Genomic DNA, 21,012 nt, shown 5'->3' with positions numbered 1-21,012 from the left:
GAGCTGAGGGAGCATATGTATCTTTGGAACAAGTCACAGCCATCCAAGAGAGAATGCCATATTAAAGCCACAACTATCCATAGAAGACACAATGTCCTCGGAGGTTGGCAAGCTTATGGAAATGCTACGATCTCTTTGTCCACCAAAGAACACTGAGGAGTTATCTAGGAAAGTATAGGAAATGCTTATGAAAATGTTACGATCTCTTTCTCCACCCACCAAAGAACACTGAGGAGTTGTCTAGGAAAGTATCATTTGCAAAGGAAAGTATAGGAAATGCTTATGAAAATGTTACGATCTCTTTCTCCACCCACCAAAGAACATTGAGGAGTTATCTAGGAAAGTATAGGAAATGCTTATGAAAATGTTATGATCTCTTTCTCCACCCACCAAAGAACACTGAGGAGTTGTCTAGGAAAGTATCATTTGCAAAGGTAAACCCTCTAACTTGTTACCACTATTCGCTAGGTTGCTAAAGTGATAATTAATGCCATATTAACATTTTCTTGTTCTCATGTAGCATCTGATACATCACATGTGAAGCTCCTAGATGGATAAGCAAAGTGCCATATAGCAATTGTTACTTCATAGATAAAGAATATAGCTGTATGGAAATGCTATATACCATTGTAACAACTACCATATAGTAGACACTAAAAAGTATGACATATCTAAGTGTTTTAAAGGTATACATGTAGCAGTGCTATGTAACATATAACATATAGCTCTAGCCCTACTATATAGCATTACTATGTAACTATGCTAAATATCACAATCATATAGCAGTGCTATTTATCACTGTTATATAGTAGTGATATATAGCACTGCTAGATACAACTATATAAGACTCTCCCAAATGTAAAGAATGGCACATCTAAGTGTTAAAAAGGTATGTAGCAGTGCTACTATATAGCAATTATTACAATGGTATATAGCATTTTTAGCTATATTGCAAGAATGTCTATTGTACAGCTATTGTTACAATGGTATATAGCATTTTCATAGAGCTATATAGAAACAATGTCTAATATATATAGTGATTGTACATGTATAGCATTTCTATATAGCTATTTAGCAACAATATCTCCTCTATAGCAATAGTGATTGATGTATAATACTTTTTATAGTGCATTATAGCAATGCTATATCATAGTTGCCCTATGATATATAGCACTTACATGTCTCATTTGTAGGACACGTTGAATGATGTATCCTGGCATTATAATATCTACCTAAATATGAAGATGGTTTTAGCCTACAAGAGACCTTTCATGGTTTCACCATGTCCTCCTCCACTTGGACATAGCATGGGAAGATTTGATGGTGCCTCCACAAAGAAGTAGGCCTCCCACCCATGGTTGACCTGTAGTTAACAATAGTCCGTATCCAACTCCAGCTTCTCCCAGTAGTAGTTCCTCATGAAACAATGTGACGATAGAGCAATAATTTTGGGGCAGCAGAGCATCGAAGATGAAAACATTTTCCTTTAAGGTAAGTTTGGCTGCATAGAAGTTGTTTACATGAGCATTGTATGCCCTCCCACTAGACGTTGACTCCATAGTAGTTGTTTACATGAGAAATGTATGCCCTCCCACTAGAGGTTGGCTCCATCACAGTTGTTTACACGAGGAATGTATACCCTCCCACTAGAGGTTGGCTCGATAAGAGTTTTTACATGAGGAATGTATGCCCTCCCACCAGAGGTTGAGCAACCTTGTGGATAACAAGATAGAACATAAAAGAATATGTTATTCACAAAAATGTTGAATAACCTTGTCATCATGCCGAAGAAGCTCTTGTTATTCACCTCCTCTCTCTCTAACCCTCACAAAAATATCCCATAAAAAACCACTCAACTTCTCTCCTCTCTACCACTCAATGAAGAGGATGAAAAAACCTAAACTCCACTCAACTTCTCTCCTCTCTACCACTCAACGAAAAGGATGAAAAAACCTAAACTACACTCAACTTCTCTCCTCTCTACCACTCAATGAAGAGGATGAAAAAACCTAAACTACACTCAACTTCTCTCCTCTCTACCACTCAATGAAAAGGATGAGAAAACCTAAACTCCACTCAACTTCTCTCCTCTCTACCACTCAATGAAGAGGATGAGAAAACCTAAACTCCACTCAACTTCTCTCCTCTCTACCACTCAATGAAGAGGATGAGAAAACCTAAACTCCACAAAATTTCTAACCCACCAATCCACTCATGCCTCACACACACAAAATGATCTCCTAGGATGTAAGCTTTGATACCAAGTTAATATTGACACTAAGCTTGAATCATAAAGAAAATAGGAACACACTCAATGAGCAAGTAGCACAATGTGAGTCACAAAGCGAGAAATTAACCAAAATACTATTGAGCTTAAAAGGAGAATTTTGAATTAATAAGCTTGCCACAAGTATTCGTAAAGCTTTTTGCTAAGTTCTCATTATCAAATCAAGAGAAAGTACATGTTTAATATAGGCGAATCAAAATCTCTTACGTGACCTAAGCAAAGATGTTAAAGGCTATTTCCACCTAGCCCTTCTAGATCTATCCTTGTCAGACCCAATTAAAAGTAATTTCCACTTACGTTTAGGGAACTAGTCTTAGACTCCATGTCTTTATATAAAAAAGCACTAAGACCGAATGCAACACAAATATCACAAAGATATTGATCCCTTACTTTTCAGTAATGTGAGAGTTCATGAATGAAAAGAGCACCATGATGCAATCAATAAATCGTCATGGTGAAATGAATCAACAAAATGGATAAATGATAATAATTTAGCCATTTACTCTTGTTTTTGGATACTAGGATTAGGTGAAGATGGCTACCTTTTTTTTAAAGAGAATTGTGGCATAATTCGCTTTCATGTATTTAAATTTTGCGGAAGAGTCCAACTCACACATCTTGATGAAAACTCGTGACTCTTAAACAACACACATGTATGTATATGGGTTTGAGTACGCACAAAAGGAGATGTTTGCCAGGCCATTTCTTTGTCATTCAAGGTGGTCCACAAAAAAGGGAACTATAACTCAAGTGTTTATGCAATAATGCAATGTGGATTGCCATGTTGTAAGCAAACAAACACCAAACTATTAATAAATTTATTTGGATTAAAAAATTTATAATTTGGCCACAAGACAAATACATAAATGACTTTGTAAAATATGTGTTAGAAATAGGAGCTTGTGAAAATAGTATTGTAGTCCCAATCATGACTTTATAGCCTCAAGAAAATGTATTTTTGGCACAATGGCTTTTTCGAAATTCATATCACACCGTAATATTATACTATTGCATTTTGCTTCAAAGATGATTTATCAATTTTAGAGTTGGGTTTCCATTTTTTTTCCCTTGTCCTTTTTTCACTTGCTCCTAAGAGATGCTTTAGGTAATTGTCCACATCATGAGATGGTTTGCATTTTATAGGGTTTTAATATTAAAGTTTGCATGTTATAGGGTTTTAATATTAAAGTTTGTTTCTTTTACAACTCTAGTTGTGGTTCCTAAATCATAATCACCTTAGAGAGAATAAAGGAAAGAGAAAGATGCTCATGCACTTGAAGGTCACCTAAGGAGAGGGTGTGGTATTCTATGCCCTTGTTTGCGACGACCTAGCTCTCAATTTGAGAGAGAGTTAGAAAATGCTCTAAGGTTGGTCAAAATGGCAAAGATAGAGTAGGCCATTTCCTTATTCATCAGTGAGTAGGGTGTTTACACACGTACATTGCCCATCAAAATTGTGCAAGAACCTTATATTAAAGGGTGGATTGTAGCCATGGATGAGGAGTCTCCTCATCCATTTGACCTATTTCTCTCCCATCACATGCACAAGTGCATAAACACCCTTTTCAATAGAATTTGTGATGAGGGTGAAGCCTTTGTTGAATAAGGACCTATTTAGCAAGTCTAGAGGTGTTCGAGAGATAAAAAACTTCTTGAGGATCATCCTAAGTATGGGCCAATAATGCATTCCCTTGGCCCAACACCTATTGTTCGATGGCTTTTTAAAAAAGTGTGCATAAAATCGATTTGAGAGAGAGAGAGAGAGAGAGAGAGAGAGAGAGAGAGAGAGAGAGGGATGACCTCTCCACATCTAACAATGCCTAAGTCATGTTGAACTCTCTATAGCACACCACTTGCTTATTTACAATTATGTAAAGTGGAAATGGTTAAGTAGGTGTGTATGAAATGAATCTACCAAAAACTAGGTCCATGGAAACATTTCTAAAGCCATACCAATTAATCCTACCCAATTTCTTTTTCAGAGAGGATGTACTTGGGCATGCCTTGTGTGCGGCATGTATTTGTGCGTGCTGCCATCCGTCGTGTAGCCCCTAGGTATCGAACCCTTGTCCTCATCCTGGAACCACCACCAACAATTGAGCTAATCCTACCAATTTCTAACTATCTAATATTTATTAAAAATAGAGAGAGACGATTCTAAAGGTGAAAGTCGAGTCATGCTGCACTACTGTTGCCCACCTAGCCTTATTCCTCTCCACTGCCCACTTCGACTTACTCCTCTCCGCTGCCCACAGTCCCTTTCTCTCTCCTTTCCCCCAAAACCTCCCTTGTAAGCCCCTCTTCTTGCCACATCGCACAATCCTTCACTGCCGCATTCAGCTAGCCTTGTGTGGCATCCATATCTGATAGTTTTTGTTTTAGGGTTTCCCTGATTTTTTCTTTTAGAGTTTTCTTCCTTTGCAAGACATGATCATGCACTTTGCTTTTGTGCTTTTCCGTTTGAATGCAGGTTTCTGGAGCAGAGGACTCTTGCGGTGTGCTTGAGCATGGAAGCAACTAAGGCAGCAGATATAACAGGAGAACCGGATCTTTTCGAGCATTCTGAGCTGCTAGAATCATTCTATAAAATTCCTGGCATTGACAAAGCCTGGCTGTTCTCCTCCAAGACAGGTACATCACCAAAAAACAATAATTATACAGTTTCTCTAGGTTACTGTATTCAGAAATCATCACCAACGTTTACATTAAAGAATCACAAAAAACGTAAAAAATTAGCGTGCATAGATTGGCCTGTACATCGCCTGTGCAGAAACCCTGTGGAGATGGGTCACTCCGGGATGATTTTTTGTTTGTGCATAGATTGGCCTGTACATCGCCTGTGCGTTCCTCCACTGCCTCCATGATGTGAAGGCTGCCTTTGCTGTGTTATGTTATGTGCTCCGCCCCCAGCCGCTGCCTCAGTTGCTGCCCGCCGCCGCATCTTGCGACCACTTGGCCGCCTCTCTCTGTGCCGTGTGCCTCTATCAGTCTATCCATAGGCAAACCCCCCTGGCTTTAAGTAGAGAGAGAAATGAAAACCCCCACGTTGGTGCAATGTCGATGAAGATCTTTTTTCACTGCATTGCCAAGCGATGGGCACTTGGGCTATCATTTCAGGCTTGGGGGCGAAGGTAAAGGACCTATATTTGCATAAATTGGAAGCTGTAGAGGGAAAACCCCAATTTTTCGTTGATATAGAGGTTCCAATATGATGCAAGAGGCTGAATTCTGAGAAAGCCCCAAATATTCATGGGTGCTAGATCTTTAGTTTGATGAAATTCTCCATATTTGAAAAAAGCCCCTGAAAGAAAGAGAAAATACAGGTTGTAGGCCCCAAGTACAAAATGTAGAAGGCTGTAGACAGACGTTTATTGCTGAAAATGAGCACAAGGAAAACCTGTAGGTGCTTGCAAGAATAAGAGACTGCTGCAATAGCCAATGATCTCCAGCAGATATACCAAAATGAGGAGAAGGTTGAGAACCCTTATATACCTCACATATGAGCAAGTCGACCAGGTGAAGCAGTCATGAGCCATAAATAGCCTAAAAAGACTCATAAAAATGCTAGAAAAAACCTAAATGATGTCTGCCAGTTATGCTAATGCAAGGCCTCATAGAAATGACCAGTACAAGCAAACTATTATTATGTCTTCAACCTCTGGATCCCAAAAGCGGTACCCTTTGGATCTCAGACTGGAGCTTGTGAAGATCATCCTCTTTGACTTCGGTGCAATTGTGGTCCTCTTCCGATATGGGACATGCACATAAGCAACACAACCGATAACACTTAGGTGAGATACAAAAGGCTTGTGTCCTATAAAACCCTCCTCCGGAGTCATCCCCTCAACCGCTTTTGTGAGAGAGCAATTAATGAGATAAACTGAGGTAGCCACATCTTCACCCCAAAAAGCAAGAGGGAGATCTGCATGATGCAACAAAGCATGAGCCATCTCTTTTACAGTCCGATTCTTTCGCTCGACAACTTCATTATGATGAGGAGTGTAAGGAACTGTGGTCTGTCGGTGAATGCCCTTCGATGCAAGGAAGTCATCAAATGGTACAAACTCGCCACCATTATCAGTCTGAAGAAATGAAACTGTACCCCTAGACTGATTTTCCACCATCGTGATCCAAGTCTTGAAACTGGCAAAAGCATCTGATTTGCGAGCCAGAAAACATACCTAGACTTTGCAAGTGAAATCATCCACAAGAAGAAGAAAATATCGAGCCCCTCCAAGAGACTCAACCTCCATGGATCCAACAAGATCTGCATGTATAAGCTCCAGTCTACGGGTCGCTCGATGAGTGGCCTCCTCTGGAAATGCATCTCGATGATGCTTGCCCATCATGGAGGATGAGCAAATGTGTGAAAGAGATCTGAGCCGAGGTAGTCCGTTGACAACCTGCTGAGAATGGAACTTTTGAAAGGGAGTAATGGGTACATGACTGAAGTGTGAATGCCACAGAGAAGTATTCGCCTCCGAAACCAAAGCCATCAAGGGGGAGAAAAGGTGATGAATATGTGAGTCAGTGTGAGGGATCTGGGAAGTAAAGTTGGTGATCTTGTAGAGACCCCCATCATGGACTCTATTAGCAACAACTGAGAGAGTCTTCGTGTCGATCACTTCAATGACCTCATCATCAAAGTACACAACAAGTCCCTTCTAAGAAGATTTGTACTCTGAAAACAGATTTTTGGAAATTTGTGGTACATATAAAACATCATGTAAGGTGGCAGAGGAACCCAAAGAAACATTACCAATATCGGTGATAGGAAGAGAGGAGTTGTCGTTGACGCGACCCGAAGAAGAGAGAGTCTGGTAGTCCTCTAGGATATGGGCTTGATTGGTCATGTGGACAGAAGCACCAATATGACCAACCCATTCCACCGTCTTTAGGTGTGTCACTGACCTCTTCTGGAGAAGTCATCTACGTGATCACGAGGAGTGAATCCTGTGAAGAAGTGGATGAATCTGTGACTGCCATGTATGCTATTTTCTGAGATCCCTCCTTTGGAACTTTGTTCTTGCCCTTGTCTTTGGTGGTGTCCTTGTCAGATGGTTTGGAAGCATCTTGAGCTTTATACTTGGCTTTGGCTGCTCGAGAGCTATTGCGAGACGAGCAAAGCAGTGATCATATGACTTGTCCTACCACAGTAATCACCAAGGTGGTAAGGTACGTAGTGTACAGCACGCTATCAGCACGTACGGAACGTACTTCTGTACGGAACAAATTTTAAGGTACGTAAACAGTACGTACCATTTGTAAACAGTCCTAGAAACCTGAATATTTTGTAGACATAGCAACCAAAATACTTAAAATAAAGACCGAACCTCATTACTTAAAGTTTAAATCAATTATCAGTTACCAAGCCCATTACACAATACCTCATGTTAACAGTCATAGTGATATAAGCAAGAACCATGAAAGTCATAGATGATAAAAGAGAGTACAAATATCATGTCTACAGCTGTCAGCACATGTCCTGGTCCACAAGTGCAAAAAGCAAAACAATGAAACACTACAGTTGTCTAGACTCTAGAGTCTAGACGCAAGAGTCTCAAATCTCATCATCAGATGAAGATGATGAGTCTTTTGAAGAGAGCATGCCTCCATCATTGATACCATTGCCCTCTTCATCGAACTCTGGCTCAGCAGCAACAAGCTCCAGTGCATCCTCGTCATGTGCCTCGGGAATCTGAGTGTGAATGAGTTCGACAGCCTCATTTGCACGCCTCTGCTGGGTGCGACGAACTGGAAGCTTTCCCTTGCGAATGCTCTCTCGTCTCGCAGAGCCTGGATCTGGAGCTGCTTGGCGTAGAGGAATGCTGAGAGATCGTGCACGTGAGCGGGTCACACAACGATCCACGCTCTCAAGCTCTCTATGTAAAGCTCTCAAAATCTCCTCTTGCTCATCTCTAATCTGCCGATCCACAAGCTCCGGGCTGGGTTCATCTACCATTTTGAGTAGCGTTGGATCAACCTGTTTAAACATGCCACAAATTGCATATTGGACAATGGATATTCATTGAACTAGAAAAAAATTTCTACTTCTAAGTTCTTCTTGAGTCCAAATTTCAATTTATACCTGCTTCGGTGACCCCAAAGCATGGTAGCTTCGCACGAGCCTCATGTTAGCTCTGCAATACACCAACTTCTCTAATTGAGAAGTACTAAGGCGATTCCGAATCTTAGTGTGTATAAGAGAGTATGAGCTCCAGTTTCGCTCACATGCTCCAGCTGAGCAATCCTGTGCAAAAATGAGTGCAATGTGAGCAAATTTGTAAATCTTTTAATGCTAAAACATCAATCTTCATTTCCGAAGAGTATACTTTAGAGATTAATTACAAGTTACCTGAGATAGAACACGAAGAGCAACTCGTGAAAGGTTTGGAAGACCAACCCTTCCATAAGAGTGCCACCATGTCAAAGGGAATTTCATGGCTTCCTTCCTCAATGACACAGGTCTCGCAAATGAAGCACCAATACCACTCATGTAAGTGGTGAACTCTCTATCAATCTGAAGTTGCTCCTCCTCTGAGAACATCCTTCCCACATACTTTGACTGCTTCATGCTCAAAGCAGTATTATTCCATAGCTCTGGCGACCTGTAGAGAGGATGGAGCATGGCAGCCATCGCATGGATGGGACGGCTCATGAATGTCCACCGTTTGTCTACAATGTCCAAGATCTCACCTTGGCTGAAAATGAGAGATTGAACATACATGTCTTAGGTTATAGTGCTAAGAGAATCGAGAATCGAGAAGTCATAAAAATCAAAGAAAGAGGAAGAAATTAGAACTATTGCTTACCGTTGAGCAGTCATCATGGAGCACTGAGCAACATGGTCTTTCATTTGCATAAACAAATGAAAGACCAGTCCCAAAGTTGAGCCCTCCATGTCTGTAAGTCGGAGAAGGACATACACGGGCTTAAGTGCAACTGAAAGGCTATGAACTTGCTCTGCCAAAAATCATCATCCAGGATCCGCCTCTGCAAGTATTTTGTACGCTCATCCTCTGAATGATGCATCTGTCGCCACCTTGGATCCACAACTGTTGATGATAGTGAATCTCTTATCTTGTAGAGCCTATCCAAGACCAAGAATATGTAGGCAAACCTGGTCTTGGAGGGTCTCACCATATCCAAAGGGCTATGGCTCCGAAAGATGGCAAGAGCCTGATGCTTCTTGCGAAAGAAGGTGGTGATCTTTACAGCATCTGCAACAATGGGCTGCACCCAAACAAGCTTCCCAATGTCTTCCATAAGTAAATCAAGACAATGGGCAGCACATGGAGTCCACACTATATGTGGAAACTCTGCCTCGACCATTTGACCCATTGCCTTGCAGTTAGAGGCGTTGTCGGTCACCACCTGCACAACATTGTCCTCCCCAACCTCAAGGATAGCCTGTCGAATGTGGCCATAAATGAACTCCCCTGTGATCCTGTCGCCTGCTCTCCCTGCATCCACAGCACGCAAGAAATAGGTGCCCAAGCAAGATGACACAAGGATATTGATTATGTGCCTCTTGCGAATGTCTGCCCACCCATCTGAAATAATAGTGCATCCAAACTCCTGCCAACCTGCTTTCACAGGAGTGAGCGCCTTGTCTATCAAGGCCTTCTGCTCATCCAACATGGATGTACGCATCTTCGTATACTCAAGACCTGTCCATGTCTCAGTGGGCCCTACCTGCGCAATTGCTTTCACCATTCTTTTCCATTGGTCTGTCCTTAACACATTGAAGGATATATTATACTCAATAAGAGTACGACAAATCTCCATTTCTGCCACCATTTGCCGCTCCTTTACCCAAGCTTGTGATGAGATACAAGAACGCAGAGTGGATTGCTTTGATGCCTCCCTTGTACCTCTCGCATCTTGTGGCAGGAGGTCCTCATCATCGGCAATACGTGCCCTCTTCCTGCCTGTGGTGGATTGGGCTGAAGCCGAAAGACTTTCACCCTCATCTACTGTACCTGAACCTGTAACATTTCCAATAAAAGCATCATGGAGAGCATCTTGCGTACTTTCACCACCTCTAACACTGCTTGCACCACCCATTGCAGGACAATTCTCCGCAATCAATTGGTCCCTCACAGCTTGTGGTATTTTATCACATGGACCACATTGACTGGTGCACCCGATACCTGTCATGTGCTTGATGACGCGAGTTATGGTGCTGTACTACTCCCCGCAATACTTGCATGCCCATAGCCAAGTACCTGACCCTTGCTGAGAAGGGGTGTTCAGGACATTGGTGTGGATTGCCCAGTTCGGGTTAGTCTTGCACGGCATGATGAAGCCTGAGCGTGAGAGAGAGCGAAGAAGAGCGAAGAAGTTTGCTCTGCAGAGTTTTGCAGGTACACACGATTTTGCAAGTATTCACAAATGCCCAAATTTTGGTCGCTTATCCACAAGCGCATGGTCACCACACGCGTTTCGCCACGCCACACCATTTTTTATTTTTTTAAATGTTTCCGTACGGTTCCGTACAGTACGGTTTCGTACCGTACCGTACGGCTGTACCGTACTGTACGGATCCGTACGTACGTACGGCATCAACCTTGGTAATCACATTCATTGCTTTTGTCCTTGGACTCCTTTGAATCCTATTTACCCTTGTCTTTGTCTTTGTTTTTGTTGTTGGAGTTTCCTTTTCTGCCTTTGCCTTTGCCCTTGTCTTGCATTTTCCGCGAAGCATGCACTTGTCGTGGAGATAACTCACGACTTCCTCAAAAGGGGGGTGGGGATCACGGAAGTAAATACGATCCCTAAAAGAATCAAAGGAAGCATACAATTTTCCAAGAAGCTTATGGATTGGATTGTTGATTGTGCTCCTGTACTCCTCAAGCTGCAGCTTGATACTGGTGAACTCTCCAATCTTCTCAACCATGTTATCTGACTCATTGATTGTAATCTTCTCCAGATCTGACTCCGGTTTGGCAATCTTCACTGTTGAAACTCTTCCATACCGCCTTTGGATCTTCGTCCACATTTGATGAGCATTAGTCTGGGTGGATACAAATTGTGCTTGTATAGATAGAGTCATGTAGTGGATGATGATAAGACGGGCCTGAGCATCCAATATGCTTCTCAAAGCAGGATCCACCAAGTGAGGTGTGGAGATGGACATCCACACACCGGCTCCTTCTAGCAATAACTGAGTGTAGAAAGACCAACTATGATAGTTGGTTGCTGAAGCTTCATGGAGTTATTGACTTGGGGAGAATGTAGGATGGTATTTGGGTGGGAGCAGTAGAAAGAACTGGATGAGAGAACTCAGAGAAGAAAGATTGGGAAGAGGAACCACCTGGGGAGTGGGAGGAGGAGATCCAAGCTCTGAAGGTATTGGTGTATCAACTGGAGAAGGAGCAGCAGTAGAGAAATCTCTTGAAGCCATGTCCTCTGACAAGAAACCTACTCTGAAGCAAGAGGGCCGTAAAAAACAAATAGCCTCCTCTCAAGCTGTGCACAGCAAGAGGAGAGAAAGAAGAAAGGGAGGGAGGGTGGGAAATAGTAATAGAGAAAGCAAATCTCTAAGGAACCCTGTCCTCAGCACCTAGTAGAGGGCCTCAGCCTCCAACAACAAAAACGTAGAAGTCCCAAGCTTCAGCCGCAGAAAACACAGCACTCTTGAGGAAACCTTTGCTCCAAGAAGAAAAATGCATCACTTTTCTGCCTTTAGGTCAGCTTTGGCTTTGATACCATGAAAGAAAGAGAAAACAGAGGTTGTAGGCCCAAGTACAAATTGTAGAAGGCTGTAGACAGACGTTTATTGCTGAAAATGAGCATGAGGGAAGCCCGTAGGTGCTTATGTCACATGCGGAAGCTCTGGGAGTCTTCTTTCAACCCTAAACACCATCTGGGAACATGCTGATGCAAAACGCATGTAGAAGAGAGAGGAGAGAGAGAGAAAGAAAGAAGAAAGAAAGAAAGTTATATTAACGTCCACGGGAGGCCGAATCCGACCTATGGGACAGATCAGGTACATCCATTTACATTCCACTCTGGGTATCGATGCCAAAGAGGCATAAAACTGGAAAAAAAATAACTCAAAATGAACTCTTAATACTCTTAAGAGTTTAAATTACAATGGGTTCTATTGCATCTAGTTCGAAATTGAGGTTCAAAATAAAAATAGCTATATTTCATCCATGGATGGATTTGCTCTTGAGGGGGGTGGGGTACGGAATTCTTTAATGATTGCTTGTCCTCCTCTGTATATTGCCCATTTGCCATTCTTTCTTGCTTCTTTAACTTTATTCAGCTCTGCCGATTTGTTCTTGAGTTGTAGCGGGGTGAGTTCATCAGCTATCCATACCTTTGTCCCTTGGAGAGACCTTGTTTGCTTCATCACTGCTATTTTCTCATTGTTGTCCATATAGGAGACTTTTGCCTGTGTACCCTTTACTATAATAGAGATAGGGTCTCCTAAGTCCACGAAGGGGACTACTTTGCTCAGTTGTGCTGTAAGTACATCTGTATCTAATATGTAGTCTTCTCGAAGCTCTTGAGCTATGTCTGCCCTATCCCAGCCTTGAGGAAGACCACCGACTCTGATTACCTTTTTGTTACTTTCCATTCGTTCCTTTTCTTTGACCGCTGATATGACTTCTTTAACAAAATCTTGTGAGTTAACTGAATTGACCTTTGAAACATGGTTTGTCATTTCTGTTTGTAGTGTTGTAGGTATGGGTCCTTCTCGTGCTTCCTCTTGCTTCGTCTTCATGGCTTGCACTTGCACTTTCAGTTCGTTGATTTGTTCATCTTTCTTGATAGTCTTGTGTTTCAGTGCTGCTAATTCTCCCTGGAGTTTCTTCAGTTCTTGCATGAGGTAGGCTTCCCATGGTGTCGGCTTGCTCACGGGTGGAGGAATGGGCGGTAATCGTGAAGCGGTGACTGAGGCAAAAGACTTCTTACTTTCCATGTGTTGCTGTTGATAAAGGAGAGGGCTGTTGGTGGAAGGAGTCCCCCCTCAAGGGTACCCTCTCCCCTTTGGGGGAGACTCAAAAAATGCGACCTACAAGATGCTCAGCTACAGGTGCAGGAGAGAGTTATGTTGCTGCCTTGGGGGCCTGAGCAAGGGTGAGTGGGGAGAGGCGGCGAAATGTAGAGGGTGGGTGGGGAGAGGCGGCGAAATGCAGAGGGTGGGTGAAGCGAAGAGAGAGAAGGCCGGTGGAAAGAGATAAGCGAAGAGAAGGGGGGGGCCGAAATGCAGTGGGTGGGAAAAGGGGGCGAAATGCAAAGGGTGGGTGAAGCGAAGAGAGAGAAGGCCGGTGGAAAGAGATAAGCGAAGAGAAAGAGGGGGGGGGGGGGGGGGGGGGGGGCGAAATGCAGTGGGTGGGGAAAGGGGGCGAAATGCAGAGGGTGGGTGAAGCGAAGAGAGAGAAGGCCGGTGGAAAGAGATAAGCGAAGAGAAAGGGGGGGCGAAATGCAGGGTGGGTGAAACGAAGAGAGAGAAGGCCGGTGGAAAGAGATAAGCGAAGAGAAAGGGGGGGCGAAATGCAGAGGGTGGGTGAAGCGAAGAGAGAGAGAGAGAGAGAGATAGCTGAGTATTCAGTATATCATATAGTACAAAAAGGTACAACAGTCTTTCAGCAGGCGGCGAAATGCAGAGGGTGGGTGAAGCGAAGAGAGAGAAGGCCGGTGGAAAGAGATAAGCGAAGAGAAAGGGGGGGCGAAATGCAGAGGGAAAGGGGGCGAAATGCAGAGGGTGGGTGAAGCGAAGAGAGAGAGAGAGAGAGAGATAGCTGAGTATTCAATATATCATATAGTACAAAAAGGTACAACGGTCTTTCAGCAGGCGGCGAAATGCAGAGGGTGGGTGAAGCGAAGAGAGAGAAGGCCGGTGGAAAGAGATAAGCGAAGAGAAAGGGGGGGGCGAAATGCAGTGGGTGGGGAAAGGGGGCGAAATGCAGAGGGTGGGTGAAGCGAAGAGAGAGAAGGCCGGTGGAAAGAGATAAGCGAAGAGAAAGGGGGGGGCGAAATGCAGGGTGGGTGAAACGAAGAGAGAGAAGGCCGGTGGAAAGAGATAAGCGAAGAGAAAGGGGGGGCGAAATGCAGAGGGAAAGGGGGCGAAATGCAGAGGGTGGGTGAAGCGAAGAGAGAGAGAGAGAGAGATAGCTGAGTATTCAGTATATCATATAGTACAAAAAGGTACAACAGTCTTTCAGCCCTTGGTTTCCTTCCATGAAAAGGTCAAAACCCTAGTGTAGGCCTAATCCTATGATCCAGCCCATTTCTGGCCTGAATGCTAAAAACGATGAGCTTTATTGCCTTTTATAGGCCAGAAAAGACATATTGAACTGGCCGACTGGTGGTCGTGTTGGTCATGTCCACCCGGTCACTCTCAGCTAGTTTAGGTGTGAACCCAGCTTACTCACGAGCACTTTTTCCCTATGGCTGGACATGTTTTTTCCCGTGTGAACACTCGTGTGTTGGGCACTTAGCCCTAGGCTTTTTAGTACTCTCATTGTACTTTCATTTTTATCATTATTGAGTAAATCTTTTCCAGCACTCATGTTTCTCTGTGCTTGAGCTTGTGCGTGTGCGCAGGCTAGCTGCCCTCCTACTCAACATTGGTATCAGAGCTAGGGTTTGCCCTTCTTGCTTAAGCTTGAGCCTATTGCACGCATAATACACGCATGTGTGCCTCTTTTTCTTCAGGGTGCTGCTGTTTTACGCACGGAAGCCTCTGCCTTGAACTGCGCACTGTTTGCAGAGTTGACCACCCTGCTCTGCACCGCCCAGCTGTTGCCCCCTGTGCCGCCCAACTACTACCTTGTGCCGCCTTGCCCTGCACCGCCTTGCAGTTGCTGCACATTGCCGCCTTGCTACCATTCGTAGCCCTGCAATTGCAGCTGTACAGACCGACTGCACCATGCGAGCATCCATGTAGTTGACAACGTTCGGATCTGCGCCTTCCTGTACACTGCAGAATTTAGGGCATTTGAAAATTTTCAAAAATTTCAGCCCATATAGGTTTACAGGTTCATGGGATTTGTAAATTTTGACCTGAAATTGCACATTTTGTCTGCTAAAATTTGGGGCTTTTCACCATTGAGCTTGCAATTGCAACAGTGGTACACATTGGCATTGATTTCAACAGATTTGGTGCGTAATTGCACTAGAAATTTCGGGATTTTGTAGAAATTGACACTATTTACAAGTCTATTATAGACATTTGCTGGCATTTTGGGTGTTACAGGCAAATCACTTGGCATTGGGGCATTATAGCATTGGTACGGGTGACAATTGCACTTTTGGACACTTAAGCAGATGTACAGGTGTAGATTTATAGGTGCCTGTTCAGATTTGGTCTAATTGGCCGCCTAAAAATTGGGGCTTTTCTACATTGAGTCCATTTTTGCAGCATTCGATCCATTTACCTTTGATTTTGCTGGGATTTGCGCACTTGCAGCTCTTATAGGTGTCAACTGATCGTATTTTTCATGGCACATGTATACATTTGTGGTTTACTAAAATATATGTATGCCATTGTTGACATTTTGACAGATTTGTGCACCACACTTGCAGTTTTGGGACATGCATATGTATTTCTTGTGGTGAAGGAGTTCCCTTTCAGTCCATTGATTATCCTACTATTTCTCTCTTGCATTCTTATAGTTTTGCTGGGGCATTCCCTACTCTTGTGGTAACCTGTGGACAGATCTCTTTTGCTGTGTTGTCATAACAATGACCTCGTTGGCATGCTGCCTCAAGAGGACAAGCTCAATGGGGATAACTACCCTATGTGGGCTTATACAATGCGTCATGTATTGGTTGCCAAGAATATATGGCTATATGTGGATGGCACTGAGGAGCGTCCTCTCGCACCTACCTCAGCGGAAGGTGAAGTGATTCCCGCTCAGCCTCCTGCAGGTCAACCTTCTCATTCTCCTCCTACCTAGCAGCAGCGTACTTGGGATGCTAGGGATGCTTAGGCCCATGCGTTGATTGCTCGCACATCATTCCGCATATTCGTTTCTGCACCACCGCTAAGGGCGCTTGGGATACCTTGGCAGAGTTGTATTTAGGTCGCAATGAGGCTTGTGTAGCTTACCTTCGGGGCAAGCTTGAGACTGACCGCATGCTTGAAGGTGACTATATCGATCAGTACCTTACACATGTGAAAGACCTTAGAGAGTAGCTCTTAACATTGATGAGGTCTTGACAGATGGCTATCTTATTTAGACAGTCTTACGTAATTTGCCGGACTCTTATCAGACATTTGGCACCACTTTGCAGTTGTTGGCTGGCAATGCACCTAATGCGGTCACTTTTGACAACCTTGTGACTCTCTTGCTCAGTGAAGAGCAATCCCGTTCCAACAGGAACAACATGATGTCTGTTGAGTCAGCAATGACTGCTCCCTTTCGTGGGAATCGATCTGGGCCTAAACCTAGCCTATCGGATCCTCCCAAGACAGAGGACGAGTCTGAAAAGAAAAAGCGTTGTAATTATTGCAGAAAACAGGGCACACCATAGAGGAATGCAAAAAACGTATTGAGAGTGAAAAAAAGAAGAAGCTGGCATCTTCTTCAATAGGTGCAGATCAGGCCAATTTAGCTACACATGTATCAGCCTTGACCATTACATCTTCATCACCTGCAGAGATGTCTTCTGATGGCGTTGCTTTTGATGACTCTGCTCTATAGTCAGTACTTCTTGGTATGCATTGTCTGGCAGATGCATTTCAGGGGGGGATTTTACTTGCCCACATGCAGTTGGTGATGCCTCATGGTCACTTATGCTTGTTGACCCTTATGCGTGTCAATGATAGACGCTTTCTCTTATGTGATGTCTACTGGAGATGCCTTTTGTGCTGCATCCCTTGCAGCGGGATTGTTTCTACAGTGTTGACACTGTCACTTTCTCACATGCGATGTTTACTGGGAGTGCCTTCTACACACTTGGCGAGTGTTGGCTTGCCCTCATGGTTTTGACATGTCACATGTATATTATTCATTGTTTGATTATGCATCTTTACACTTGCTGTACATGCCATTGATCATGGCATCGTTGAGAGTTTATCCATCCTGTCATAGCATTGGTTGATGCTTGCCCCGAGCTCCCACTTTCTCTCCCGATTTTCAGCTTTCCCCCATTGCTGAATTTTTATTTTTATCAGCCCTACCATTGCTGATTTTTTCCTCATCGGACCCTCCATTGATGAGTTTACCTCTTGCAGCTTACATTGCATGTCTCATAGGCATGACTTCTGGATCTTGTTGCCTTTACACATGCGTATATCTGCTCCATCTTCTTATGCTTATCACTGGTGCCGTTACAGAGCTATGCTTTGCTCTCTTGTTGTCATTGATGTGGATTACATGCAGTTCAGTTTGGCATTTGGATGCTTACCTTGAGGGGGGTATTATATTTATTTTCCTTATTGGAGGATATTATAACACCTTCTCGTAATGCAGCTTATGCGATGCCTCTTGATTTGATGCAGTTGATGTACACATGATCTTTGACATGCATTTCAAGTGATGCGTTTATGTACTACTGGGCTCTAGCTTTAGCACTATGACATTGGGGTTTCTCATCTTCCCTATCATATAGTGCTTGCTTTTCCCATTGGCACTGCAGTTCATCTTTGCCATCGTGATCTCTCTTGGTCACTCTTACTCTGCGCAAGCGAGAGTGCGTCTTCGAAGGTGGCTGGCCGAAACATACGCACCTCCCACTGGATTTGCGTGTCTGGAGGCACCCTCTCTCACCTTGACACATTCTGAGATTAGTAGAGTCATCAGACAGGACCTCATTTAGTTGGACACTAGGAGGACATGGCTAGAGCCCTCACAGGAGCTGGGGACGAAGATGGCTTTCTATAGAGACCATCTTCTCCGCACCACTGAGGATGGCTTTATACTTAGACTGAGCTACATGTACCCATCTGTCTCATGGATTGATGTGATATGCAGCGGAAGTCTTTGTATTGGTTGATCCTGTCACACAATATGCTCACACCGTCTTCTGTATCCTGAGTTTCGTGAGTTTAGCAATCCATTTCATTTACTTCAAACTTTAAAGAGATGAGAGAGAGATATGAACACTGTACACCAGATGGGGTCCCGAATTACCCACTGAAGGGCCCCCTATCCCGATAACGAGATAGTATTTGCTTTATTACTTTAGAGAGAATGACTTTGGACTGTGGATAAGCCGAACGCAAGATCTCGGAGGATCGGAGAGCGGCTGATCTGTACACTGCTGTAGAAACACCTCAATGACTTGATCTCGAGCCTATGCACTCCTCCCAAGGGCATGAGGAAGGGCTGCACACCTGAGGCTCAAAGAAGAAGAAGGTGGACTGTTCTACACACTGTTAGAATGCTGAAAACACATATGAATGCTGTGTTACCTTCACCAGATGACTGCTGAATGTGTTGATGATGCACAGAATGCTGGACACTGATGCAAACAACAATTTCAGGGCTGGAAACTGCTGTAGACTGCTGATTCAGGGCTGGATACTGCTGTGGACAGAAACGCAGGTGTCTGGAGTGCTGATGGACTGAAACGCAGGTGTCTTGGAGCTGCTGGACAGAAGCTGCAGGGTACTGAGGCTGCTGGACAGAAAACGCAGCACTGCTGCTGTACGGCTGTGCAAAAACGCAGGTGAATACAGGCTGCAAACTGGCGTTGAATTGAAGATGAACTGTGGACTGAATCAGGGCCTGAACTGAGTGCTGAATTCAGGGCTGAATGCAAGCACCTAGGGCTGAATGAAGCTAGGGTTTCTCAAGGGCTGGAGAAGCAAGCTTATGGGCTCTAGGGTTGGATTAGTCTTGGGCTGAAAGCAAGAGAGAGGAGAGCTCTTAGCACAATGAAGACTGAATGAGCAAAAGAGGCTCTAGGCAAGCCTATTTATACTAACTGGAGGTTGGTCATTAAATAAAATTAATATTTATAAATGCCCAATAATGCAAATAATGATAAATAAATACTAATAAATATGGAAAAAATACCGGATAAATCCCAGTAAATTCCCTAAGGCTTTGGGGATGTTCTAAATGATGCACAGGCATATGTATGCATATTATGCAAGATGCAGAGTGCTTTCTGATGCAAACCCTAAGGCTTCTACTGACTCTACATGCATGAATGATTCTCTCCAAGTGGGTTAAGGGACTTGACTGACTGACTGACCCACTAAGGCTGAGGAATGACCTACGTAGCTCGTGCCTGACTTATCCTGGACTGAGGATGTACAATGGGGTCACGGCGTACGACAATTATCATCCTATTGGGTTCTAAAACTGTACAAATGCTGCACTTCTGATGATGAGCCATCTTGTCACCATGCACTTAGTGCAGAGTGCATGTGACATTCCCTCCTGATTAGCTTGGCGGCAGGTTCATGGCTTCCAAGTAGTCCGCCAATAACTGGGGGTACTCCTGGAAGAACTCCTCGTCGAGCCATACGGCTTCGTGGGTGCCTCGATCTTGGAACTTCGTATAGAACTGACGAATCCGTCGACCGGAACCATGCTTCCATCGATGAAGAAGGATCTGCTCAGGCTCAATAACTTCTGCCTCGTCTACCACGTCTGGCTGCTGTTCATCTGAAACATCAAACACTTCTGGACCAACATATGGTTTTAGCCAAGAAACATGGAAAACATCATGCATTGTCCAACTGGCAGGCAACTTTAACTTCATTGAGACATCACTTATCTTCTTAACTATTGGAAAAGGGCCAAAACTGCGGAATGAAAGCTTGGGACAACGTTTGCCCACTTGTTTCAATCTCTGCTTCATGATACGCAAATAGACCCAATCCCCTTCCTTGAAGTGGACATCTCGTCTAGATTTATTTGCCTGTCTGCTATATGCTTCCTGAGCTTTGGTCAAGCGGTCTTTGACTGACTCAATGATCTCGGAAAATGCTTCCGTGGTTTTATTAGCCTCTAAAGATGGAGACACCATTCTCGTCAAAAGAGAAGAAAAACGGCGACCAAAGGCTGCTTCATATGGAGTCCGTCCGACACTGGATGAATGCGTGTCGTTCAAGATAGCTTGGACCAATGGAAGATAGTGCTCCCATTTGGACTGCTGGTCATGACAGTATGACTTGAGGACATCGAAGGCCAACTGATTATAAATTTCTGTCTGGCCATCTGTCTGGGGATGAAATGCACTAGACAACTGCAACTTAGTTCCAAAGTTTTCAAATAATGCCCTCCAGAAATGCGAGGTAAACTTGGAATCTCTGTCTGATGTTATATTGCTAGGCAAACCACAAATTGGATACCAATGCTTGAGAAACAGACGGGCTACTTCCTCGGCTGTGGCCGTATGCTTGCATGGGATGAGCATGCAGAACTTACTGAATCGATCCACAATGGTAAAACACTGAGTGTTACGGGATCCAGTGGATGCTGGTAGAGGTCCTACAAAGTCCATAGATATGTCGATGAAAGGTCCGTCGGGGATAGGCAAAGGTTGAAGTAAACCTGCCTTCTTTGTATAGGGAACCTTGACTTTTTGACAAATCTTACAGGCTTGTACATGTGCATAGACATCATGCCTCATCTTTGGCCAATAAAAGGACCGTTTTAATTTCTCGAGGGTACTGTTGATACCCCCATGTCCTCCAACTGAGGAGTCATGGGCATCGTGGAGAAGAGCGGAACGCTTTTCTCGAGTAACACAGAGACGGTTCTTGTAGAACAACCAACCGTTCTGTACTGAATAGTGGCCAGGCTCAG

The 21,012-nt window shown here is 43.9% G+C and overlaps 2 protein-coding genes across 4 annotated transcripts in view; one reads left to right on the top strand and one right to left on the bottom strand.

Moving 5' to 3' along the window:
* The first annotated feature begins 4,422 nt into the window (after positions 1 to 4,422).
* AARE (acylaminoacyl-peptidase-like protein) overlaps positions 4,423 to 21,012 on the top strand; it is a 72,156-nt gene continuing 55,566 nt past the window's right edge. For both annotated transcript variants that reach the window (XR_015262861.1, XM_086779624.1), the window contains exons 1-2: positions 4,423 to 4,577; positions 4,758 to 4,918. Coding sequence is in view for 1 of the 2 variants with exons in the window: in XM_086779624.1 (XP_086635750.1) it covers positions 4,465 to 4,577; positions 4,758 to 4,918 (274 nt within the window). In the remaining variant the exon portion in view is untranslated. The remainder of the gene's footprint in view (positions 4,578 to 4,757; positions 4,919 to 21,012) is intronic.
* LOC147615524 (uncharacterized) lies at positions 7,593 to 9,956 on the bottom strand. 2 transcript variants are annotated; one of them, XM_086778942.1, is made up of 2 exons: positions 8,643 to 9,956; positions 7,593 to 8,537 (listed from the first exon to the last, which is right to left on the bottom strand). In XM_086778942.1, exon 2 carries the CDS (start codon positions 8,280 to 8,282, stop codon positions 7,848 to 7,850), a length of 435 nt encoding a protein of 144 aa, XP_086635068.1. In that variant the 5' UTR covers positions 8,283 to 8,537; positions 8,643 to 9,956; the 3' UTR covers positions 7,593 to 7,847. The 2 variants fall into 2 exon arrangements, 1 of the variants encoding a protein (XP_086635068.1); XR_015262728.1 differs by having other exon boundaries at positions 8,334 to 8,537.

This window comes from Cibotium barometz, chromosome 40 (genome assembly GCF_041138505.1).
Source record: "Cibotium barometz isolate CiBa-2024 chromosome 40, ASM4113850v1, whole genome shotgun sequence".
Taxonomy (NCBI): Eukaryota; Viridiplantae; Streptophyta; class Polypodiopsida; order Cyatheales; family Cibotiaceae; genus Cibotium; species Cibotium barometz.
The sequence above is the reverse complement of the archived record's forward strand: the minus strand, read 5'-3'. Positions and strand labels throughout refer to the sequence as shown.

Coding starts and splice junctions, on each gene's coding strand:
- LOC147615524 (XM_086778942.1), bottom strand. CDS start 8,282: ATGTTTAAACAGGTTGATCCAACGCTACTCAAAATGGTAGATGAACCC.